This window comes from Nicotiana tabacum, chromosome 8, assembly GCF_000715075.1.
Source record: "Nicotiana tabacum cultivar K326 chromosome 8, ASM71507v2, whole genome shotgun sequence".
Classification (NCBI taxonomy): Eukaryota; Viridiplantae; Streptophyta; class Magnoliopsida; order Solanales; family Solanaceae; genus Nicotiana; species Nicotiana tabacum.
In genome coordinates this window covers 23060968-23071187 of record NC_134087.1, presented here as the reverse complement: position 1 = coordinate 23071187, position 10220 = coordinate 23060968, and the positions used below count along the sequence as shown (strand labels likewise).

Genomic DNA, 10220 nt, shown 5'->3' with positions numbered 1-10220 from the left:
GCAGACTGTAATATGGAGTCATTCTTTCCTCGATTCGGGATTAAAATTGGTGACTTGGGACACCCTAAATCTCCCAAGTGGCGACTGTGAAATAAATAAATCAATCCCGTTTCGATTGTCCTTTGATTGGAAAAAACTCACTTGCGCCCTCGCGGGTATGTAAAAAGGAGGTGTGACAACGGTAAAGACAATTTTTATAAAATAGGTGAACGGAGAGTATTTTTAAACTTAAACAAATAGGTTAGGGGCAGTTTTGACCCTTTTCCGAAATCTGAATTTCGTATTGAAATCTCATAAGTAGTTGATTATAAAGAGATGTAACCCCGAAGAAAATATGAAGTAGGTATAAGTAGGACCAGTCCTTGTTTATATTATATTCTTATTCGAATTTCTACCACCCTTGATTTTCACAGCAAGCAAGACATATCTAATTATCAAAGTGAAGCAAGGTGAAACACGTTTCAACATAGATTTGGTTGAAACTTGAAAAATTAATTTTTTAAAAATAATTTTTGAAAGTTGAAATTATGTTTGTATATATATTTTATTTGAAAAAAAGTTAAAGTTTTGTCAGTGGAAGAAAAAATTTCACCCAAAAACTACCTTAAACCAGATTTTGGGAACTTGAAAAAAAAATTATCTTTTTTTTTTCTTTAAAATTTGATCATATTTCATAAACAAACAATGTTTTCAACTTTTTTTTTTCTAAAAAAAAAAACATAGTATAAAGCAACAATTATACTTTTCTTTTAATGTAATGGAGTAGTTAACTAGGCTACATGAATGTTTTGTTGGCCTAATTAAGTAATTTATTTCTGTCTAGCAAGTATATATGAAACGGATTAATATTTCGTGTGAATTTTTAAAAATTATACATGTAATTGTCAAACTCTTATAAACATATATTGGGATGAATCTAAAAATAGACGAGGTAATTAGGGTGATCGCTCAACTTTTACTTTATTACACAAAAGTTACTGAATTATTTTTGCAACGAAAAGTTACTCAACTTTAATTAAGCATCACGAAATTATTTTTTGTAACAAAAAAATCATTCAATTTTGATAGTGTATCACAAAAAGCTAATAGGCAGAAATAAAACGAGATATTTTCAGGTTGAGTGACTTCTTATTAGTACGAAATAATTGTTTAATGACTGGTCTCTATATGATACGTAGACAAATATGAGTATTTTTTCGTTATAAAATATCGTTCACAGATTTTAGTATAAGAAAATCAAAGTTAAGCGATCATCAATTTGTTTGATGCACAGTGTTTACAGCTCTCTAATCTATCATTACTAAATCAAAAATGTTAATTTAATTAAAAAGCTTATGCTAATATAAGGATTAGCGGTTAACAAAAAGGGACAATACCGTCATAATTTGAATTTTACTCAGAACAGCTTTGAACACTGACAGCTCCTCTGTGTCCCCAGTCTACTGTACTATTAGGCAGCCTTCTCCCTCTCAAATCACATGCTTCTCTCACTCAACTTAGTGAGAGAAACATCTGGAGATATTCAAACCAATTCTTCAATTTTCTCTTCTTCGTTTCGGTATAAAATCGGAACTTTTGATCAACAGCGGATCAAGCAATGGCTGGATATGTAGGTGTTTTCGTATCTGATCCTTGGCTTCAGAATCAGTTCACTCAGGTTGAACTTCGGCGTTTAAAATCTCACGTAAGTTTTTCAATGTTCAATCTCTATAATTGATTAATTACTCTGCTTATGCAGTGATTTATGTAGTAATTGGTTAATTCACGTATGTATTGATGAACTAATTTTGGATCGACGCGGAATTGATTTATTTTATCTATTGATCGATTGATCAGGATCAGTTCATTTTAAGGATTTTTGTTCTTTGCAGTTCAATGCAATGAAGAGAGAAAACGGAGGTCTGAAGCTTGCAGACTTACCTTCCAAAATGGCGAGATTAAAACACGTGGATGAGAATCTTGCAGAGCAAGAAAGAGAGACGTTTCTGAGAGATTCCTATAAAAACTTGGATGAAGACGTTGATTTCGAGCTATTTCTTCAGGTAACACGCGATCGCAATCAGTGAAATGTTATTAGACGCATTGGATTCATGTCGATACCCTGCATTTTCAAATTTGAAGAAGATTGCAGAGCCCTTGTCCTTTTTAGAAACTGTTGTTACAGTCAGGAACAAAAGCTGAATTGAGTTTAAACTTGATTTGAAAGATGTTGAACTACCAGTGATTTACTATCGCAGAATCATACACAAATCAAATTGAGAAAAGAAGTAACACAAGGATTTAACGATGTTCAACAAAGCTTACGTGTTGGGGCGAAAGCGGAGAGAATTTTCCCACTATGAAATTTGTATTAACAGCTAGGAAGAGGAAGAAGGAAACATAAGTGAATAACAAGCTTAACCAGATCTATACTTAGCATAATAAATAACAATAGTAGTACATTTTAGGTTTGCTTCTTAGTAACTACTACAAGCCTTTGGTTTCAGTAGTTTCACTATGTCTCTAAACTTTGTAAATTGTGATGACAAACTCATCAAGAATTTGTTGGTGGATTTATGTAAGAATGCAAGAATTGTTGAACTCGTGACAGGTTTATTTGAAAATCCAAGCACATGCTGCTGCAAGGATGGGAAGTACTGCAAAGAGTTCATCAGCTTTTGTCAAGTCAGCAACTTCTACATTGCTCCACACCATCAGTGAATCTGAGAAGGCATCATATGTTGCACATATTAACAGCTATCTCGCTGATGATGAGTTTTTGAAGAAATACCTTCCTGTTGATCCGTCAAGTAATGATCTCTTTGAGATTGCAAAGGATGGAGTTCTTATTTGGTGAGCATCAAATCTTTCTCTTTGTATATTAATAATTTAATACTATGCCTCAAATATGTAAAACTTCTTGGACTAGATTGTTAATAAATATTGTTCTTCAGCAAGCTTATCAATGTCGCAGTACCTGGAACAATTGATGAACGGGCAATAAATATGAAGAGGATGCTGAATCCTTGGGAAAGGAATGAAAATCATACCTTGTGCCTCAATTCTGCTAAGGCAATTGGATGTACTCTAGTCAATATAGGCACTCAAGACTTTATTGAAGGAAGGGTATGTATCACTTTCACATTAGCAATCTGACCTCCAAATGGATTTGTCATATAAATTTAGGACATTATTCCGCAACATCTTTAGTTTTTGGCTCTGTTCTCTGTTGAGTTACCATACGGATCCCTTCATTCGTAGGTTTGTAAACTTTGTTTCTGGCATGTCTTTCTCGTAAAATCATGTAACAGTCTAATGGCTCTGTCAATAGCATTATTTCCCTTGGCTTTGAGCAGCAACCATGTAATATCAGCTAGCTTGCCTTCTTTCATTTGAATATGAATGTAACCCTGAAACTTACGGCTGAGGGATGACGTCAAATCTCTTCTTGCGTGTTCAGTGTTATGATTTAATCATTTGTCTTTATTCCTGCTGCCTCAAGTCACAACATTATCTTGTTCTTTTGTCAAATGGCTGGATTATGTTAATTTTAGTCATCCTTCCTATGCTCCTTTTATGCAATATCATGGTCTAATTGTTAAATCAAAAATGTGTTTCATGTTCTCGGTATTCCTCAAGACATATTCATTAGTTTAATTATATCAGCGTGAAACTTTTTTCTGTTTGATTTTACGGCTGGCATTTTTTGTTGAACTTCAGTTTTTGCAGTGTTACTTACTGGTTTGTGTGGTCTTATGGCTGGCATCTTTTGTAAGTTCAGTTTCTGCAGTGTTACATACTGGTCTAATACTTAAGTCTTTTCTGTCGGTTTCCAGAGGCATCTTGTTCTTGGAGTGATATCTCAGATTATTAAGGTAAGAGTTCTATATGTGTCCTTACTGAAAATTTTAGCAGATTTTAAAACCTTGAATAATGAGGTTATTTTAATACGAATAGATTACCTTACAAGATGAAGGAATCAACATTAAGATCTTAAAAGTCACTGGCATATATTTTAGCTCGTAAGACTTAAAATCATAACCAAAAAGATTTGAGGATATTGATTTTCTTTGATGTTATTTCAGATTCAACTATTGGCAGATCTCAACTTAAAGAAAACACCTCAGTTGATGGAGTTAGTTGATGATAGCAAGGTAAACACACTCATCAATGCCTCATTAATTGGCAGCTTTGGCAAAACTAGTATTATATACTTGATTATCTCAAATCTGTGATGTCAGGACATAGAGGAGCTGATGAGTCTACCTCCAGAAAAAATCTTGCTTAGATGGATGAATTTTCAATTGAAGAAAGCTAAATACGAGAAAATTGTGACAAACTTCTCATCCGACATAAAGGTAATTAAAAATGAGTTGGAATTTGCATCATCATGCAAATTTGAATATTTGCAACATTTTCCTTGGTCTTTAAAAGATAATCTTTTCCCTTCAGAGAGAACGAGTCTGTGGTGCTTGTAATTTTATTTCCAATGCCAGAAATTCTAAATAAGTTTTCCATTGAAACTAAGGATCAGCCAGTTCACATAATTTAAAGATATCTGTACGTTGAGGGTTCTTAAATAAGCTTTTTAGTTTTATAGAATGAGTGATTTGTTGTCCTTCTACCCCAGAAATAAAGCAAAAGAGCTTTCCTCTTCATCCCTTTCATGTAATTTCTTTATCAATTTTGAGTGTATAATGATAATTCTTAGTCATCCATTTGCTTTTGTAGGACGGAGAAGCTTATGGTCACCTCTTAAATGTTCTTGCCCCAGAGCACACTAATCCTGCCACACTCACTACGAAAGACCATTTAGCAAGAGCGAAGTTGGTTTTGGAACATGCGGACAGGATGGGTTGCAAAAGATACTTAACAGCAAAAGATATTGTGGAAGGTTCACCAAATCTTAACCTTGCATTTGTGGCACATATCTTTCAGCATAGGTAAGAATCAAGTGTTTCTTTCATAAGTTCAACTTATTAACTTGCAGCCTATTTCCGTTGAAGTTTTCTTTTGTTTATAACACATCTATGAGAAGAAGACAGCTGTTGCTGGTTAATCCTTTTGTGTTCTTAAAGAATTTTAATTGTTGCAGACCAAGGTTTTGGTATATTTAATTGTCATTAGCAATATAGACAGAATATATGCAACCAATGGACCATGTTAATTTGCATTTTATCCCTTGTTCTTTTAAAAACACTGTCAAATGCTAGCAGAGTGACTTAGAGTAGTAGCTCCTTTTGGCACCTCAATATTTTGATAAACTGACCAAACTACTTGTATGATTAGCCAATTCAGCTAGTCAAGCTTGAGAGATTATTACTTCATAGCATGTATGGAGAAATTTGTGCTATATTTAACTGTAAAATTTAGTTGTTTGATTGTTTGTTTCTATCTTGAATTAACCATAAACCTCTTATCCATAGGAATGGGCTATCAACTCAAACTAAGCAAATATCCTTTCTGGAGATTTCACCGGATGAAGCTCAAATGTCCAGGGAAGAGAGAGCTTTCCGCTTTTGGATCAATAGTCTTGGAAATTCAGCTTACATAGATAATGTTTTTGAAGATCTCAGAAATGGGTATGGTACTCTACTATCGCAAACTCTCGCTATCGTGGTGGGACTTATTTTATGTTACTACGAAATTTCCTGACTAAGTTTAAAAGATAAAGAATTTGAACTCTGCTGTGATCTAATTTGCTCATGCAACGACATACGGAAAATTATAACTCTATCAGGTTTTTGAAAGTGTAAAGAATATGAAGACGACTTCTATGAGTGTGTGTGTATGTGGTCGCGTACGCAAGTGCATTTATTTCAATCTAATGAATGTTCGTGTCTTTCCAGATGGTTGCTTTTAGAGACACTTGACAAGGTCTCTCCTGGAATTGTTAATTGGAAAATTGCTACTAAGCCTCCAATTAAGATGCCCTTCAGAAAAGTAGAGAATTGCAACCAAGTTGTGAAGATTGGGAAACAACTGAAGTTTTCTCTTGTAAATATTGCTGGAAATGACATTGTACAAGGAAATAAGAAATTAATATTGGGTAAGTGATATCGTTCTTTATTCTTCTTTTTTTCTCCTTAAATTTATTCATATCTGTAATATCAACCTGCTTTGTTTGCTTTGTTTGGTTATTTGTGGGGGGGTAACTCAACCTGTTATGGACCAACATTCTCCGTTCCCTATTTCAGCTTACTTGTGGCAGTTAATGCGATGTAACATGCTTCAGCTCTTGAAGAATTTGAGATTTCATTCCAATGGGAAGGAAATCACTGATGCAGATATTTTAGAGTGGTCCAACAACAAAGTAAGAAATTCAGGAAGCAAGAGTCGCATGGCTAGTTTTAAGGTATAATTTCTAAAGATTAGCCTTTTCAGATTCAGAACAATAGAGTTGAGTAGGCCTTCATTGATTATTCTGATAAAGCATGGGCTTTGCGAGCGCGTGTGTGTCTGTGTGTGCGTGCATTCGTGTGTGTGCGCGCATATAGAATCTATTTTCAATGTTTTGAACCTTGCTTTGAAATGTTTTGTGCTGGGTAATTAAAAGGGGTGAAAATGGTGTTGTGTCCTCATCAAGCTCAAGTTCAAGTTCTACTTAAGCAGACTATACATGTATACTTATGATATGTAAACCCCTAACCAATTAACTTTCAGTTAGATGACTAAATGTAACAGTCAAGTTTTTTTCCTGGTGGAAACTTACATGATATGGCTCGCGAAGAAAGTTTTTAACTTCTATACAATCCCTGATTTCAATTGGACACCTGTTTTCCCCCGTAGATTTGATGCTTCGTGTGCATCTTGTTCGGATCATGTATCCTATTGTGCTTATTGAGTAATGCCGCACAAGTTGGCTAGCATGCACCTCTTTTACCTCCCATTACTGTGAGACAGAGAACTGACTCTGTTAAATTTACAGGATAAGAGCTTGTCAGATGGCATCTTTTTCCTTGAGTTGCTTAGTGCTGTACACCCTCGAGCTGTTAACTGGAGTCTTGTTACGAAAGGAGAAACTGGTAACTTATTTCAGACTTCAAATAGGCTCCTTCTTTCAGTTGTTCTAATTTAATTTAGTTGCTTGTTAGTATCACTATCAACACGAGGCATTGTTCTTTCTCTCTATTTCTTTTCTGTTCTCTTTATTTTACTAATAGCAAATCCATCAAAATACTATTGGATGGAAATTTTGTGTGATGCCCGGCTGAATCTTTTGAGCTTGCTGCAAAGAGAGTGTATTTTGAACTTCATATCATGGAGTAGCACAAATCAATCTACACTAACGCATTTTCTTATAATTGAATCTCCAGAACCACTTTATGAAGGTTTCTAATATAGTAAATGACTGACTATGGTGACAGTGGCGGATGTAGTATAGTATCACGAGTTCAATTGAACCCATAACTTTCGATGCGGAGTAAAAATTTATGTGTAAAAATTCATTAAAATTACAAAAATAGTAAATATGAACCCATAACTTTAAAAATATAATGGGTTCAATGCTAAAAACTTTAAAAGTTGAACCCATAAGATTTAAATCCTGAATCCGCCTCTGTTAATGGTGATAGTTGTGAACGTGTACTATATCTTCTATCCTTTATATATTGACAACCCACTTGGGGAGCTATGAAGCATTTCTAGCTTACTTATGGAAAAGGAACTTCAGCATCACTTAGTCAGATGATACTTTAATAGTATTCCCTAGGTAAGGGAGGTGCCAAGGTCTTAATAGAAAGGGCTCACAGTTCCAGTTTGCTATGTCTTAACTAATGTCCTTTTTTGCCAATGAAATCGTTCTATGCTTTTTCCCTATGATATATCCACATTTTAGAGAGCCGAAACATGCACCAGTTAAGATTATGAATCATCCAAACATTCTAAAGAAATGGCTGTCAAATTGAGAAAGAGGAATAGAGGCACCCATAACCTGGATAATCCTGACCAATTGAGATCATTCAATGTAGTTAAAGTAGCTTTATATGCTTGTTCAGCCAAATAGCTTATTGACCTTATGTCATCTATAGTACTTTTTTGAGTGACTTATTTGCATTTCTCCGTTCAGTCGTGATTATTACTCCTATACATGACTTTTTAGCTAAACGAAATCTTCGGTGATGCAGAGGAGCAGAAGAAGATGAACGCGACCTACATTATCAGTATTGCAAGGAAACTTGGATGTTCGATATTTTTGTTACCCGAAGATCTGATTGAGGTAATCCTTCATTTGGCTAATCCCTACTAAACATGCATGGCTAATTGATGCATCCTATCTTTAGTTTCGGGCAATAATGTGAATTTGCTGCCTCTAATAGTAAATAAAACAAGTCAATTCCCTCTACATTTGTTGTGTCCTCTACTCAGTGGCAGAGCTAGTTTACCAAACAGAGCTCAACAAAATTTCTATAAATTGTCGATTCCCCGAAACACAACAGAGCATCTCTCTGAATCTGCCTGATGAAATTTCTGCCTCCGCCAGTGCCTTAACTGTTTTATACAGAAAAGGGCAGCCCGGTGCACTAAGCTCCCGCTAGCGCGGGTCCGGGAAAGGGAAGGACCACAAAAGTTTATCGTACGCAGCCTTAATTGTTTTATACAAAATCATAATATAGTGGTGTGTTTTAATCAGGTAAATCAGAAGATGATCCTCACACTGACAGCAAGTATAATGTATTGGCACTTGAAACAACCAATGGAGGACCAAACTTGTACATCTTCAGATAGTGATAGTAGCTCAGTCGACACAACTTCAACCTCAACGTTGGATGATACTGCTTCTGAGTGTTCAATGGATGAAAACAGCAACAGATAACTGGGAAATTTTTCACGTGTGCTGATTATTTTTTATAAAGCTCTTTGTGGTCATGATTGAAATATTGAAAAAATTAGGGTATATGGCTTTGTAGTAGTCAATAGTGTTCGATTGCAGTTTTCCTAAAAGCAAATATATATATAGTGAATATAGTTAAGAGAGTTTTTATTTTTTTTATTTTATTTTTTTGTATTGTATAATTGATCTTCTGTAGTACCTTGGCTTTTATATATGAAAGAATTACAAGAAAATACACATTACTTCACACCATAACAAAAAATGACTCATATTTTTAAGTTTTACCCCACCTAGCCCATATTGTACACATTTTGAAAACACTAGCTCTTGCAAATTCAAAATTTGTGTTCTTACAACCATTGCTTCTAAAAACTATGGAGTTAAATCTGTGTTCTCACAACCATTGCTTTCACTCGCTCTTCTTCTTACATCTTTTACATATGCTTCAAGGGGCCATCCGCCATTACTGCTGCTCCCCCTATGTCACCTAGTTGCAATGTAAAAAAATTAAAGAGTAGAAGTCCACCATTGAAGGTCATTCAAATCTTTGCTTTAAAAAATAGAATTTTTTGAGTTTGTTAATTGTTTGGATTAGGTGTTGTTCCAATTGATTGAAAATATCAAAGGGGTTCAAAGTTTAAATTTGAAGTGATTTGGAGTAGATTTGAGCAAGATTTGAGTTAAATTTCAGAAAAGACGCAATGAAGAAGACGAAGTCAGTTTTTTGTATAATTATGCATAATCTTGTATAATAGTGTATATGAGTGTATAAACACCTTTTATACACCTTTATACAAATGTCTGTAGACGAACGTCTTCCATGATTTTCAGTTGCAATTCTTGTTCAAAACTAGTCCAAATCTCCATTAAATGACTTCAAATTTTATATACAATCTCCTTATACTATTTCTAACAAGTCTAAATAACCCCCACTTCAAAATTCTCACAAAATCAAATTCGAAATTTAAACCCACATATTTAAGCTTGTTAAAAATCTAATTTTCACCACCCAAATAGATTTGATTTGTTGAACTAATATTTGAGTCACAGTTACTGATTCGAAAATTAACTTAAAAGCTTGTGCAATCTTTTTTAAAAATTAAATAGTAATTTTGAGAACCTATTGTAGTTGGATGTTGAATCTTAGCCTATTATTTTTGGATTAGTTGGTTGTAAATTGAAATATGGGCTATAACACTGAAAAGTGGGGAGCCCAGTTGTTCTTTTATGAAATTTTCCCTTAAAGTGAATTTGTATGTAAAAACCTAAATAATATTAATATCCAATGAAATATTTTACTCTTCAAATTTAATTAAATAGATAAGTTTTCGAATTTTAATCCATTACGGTTAATACGGGCAGAGCTAGGATGGCGAAAAGGGATCATGTAAACCCTTTCGCCGAAAAA

At 34.2% G+C, this 10220-nt stretch overlaps 1 protein-coding gene across 1 annotated transcript; it reads left to right on the top strand.

Moving 5' to 3' along the window:
- Positions 1 to 1398: 1398 nt before the first annotated feature.
- LOC107767427 (fimbrin-2-like) lies at positions 1399 to 9075 on the top strand. The gene is made up of 14 exons (XM_016586440.2): positions 1399 to 1684; positions 1872 to 2042; positions 2591 to 2832; positions 2934 to 3105; positions 3816 to 3854; positions 4065 to 4133; positions 4221 to 4337; positions 4711 to 4922; positions 5406 to 5561; positions 5829 to 6028; positions 6177 to 6334; positions 6908 to 7004; positions 8106 to 8197; positions 8612 to 9075. The coding sequence occupies exons 1-14, from the start codon at positions 1598 to 1600 to the stop codon at positions 8792 to 8794; spliced, it is 1995 nt and encodes a 664-aa protein (XP_016441926.1). The 5' UTR covers positions 1399 to 1597; the 3' UTR covers positions 8795 to 9075.
- The last annotated feature ends 1145 nt before the right edge of the window (positions 9076 to 10220 follow it).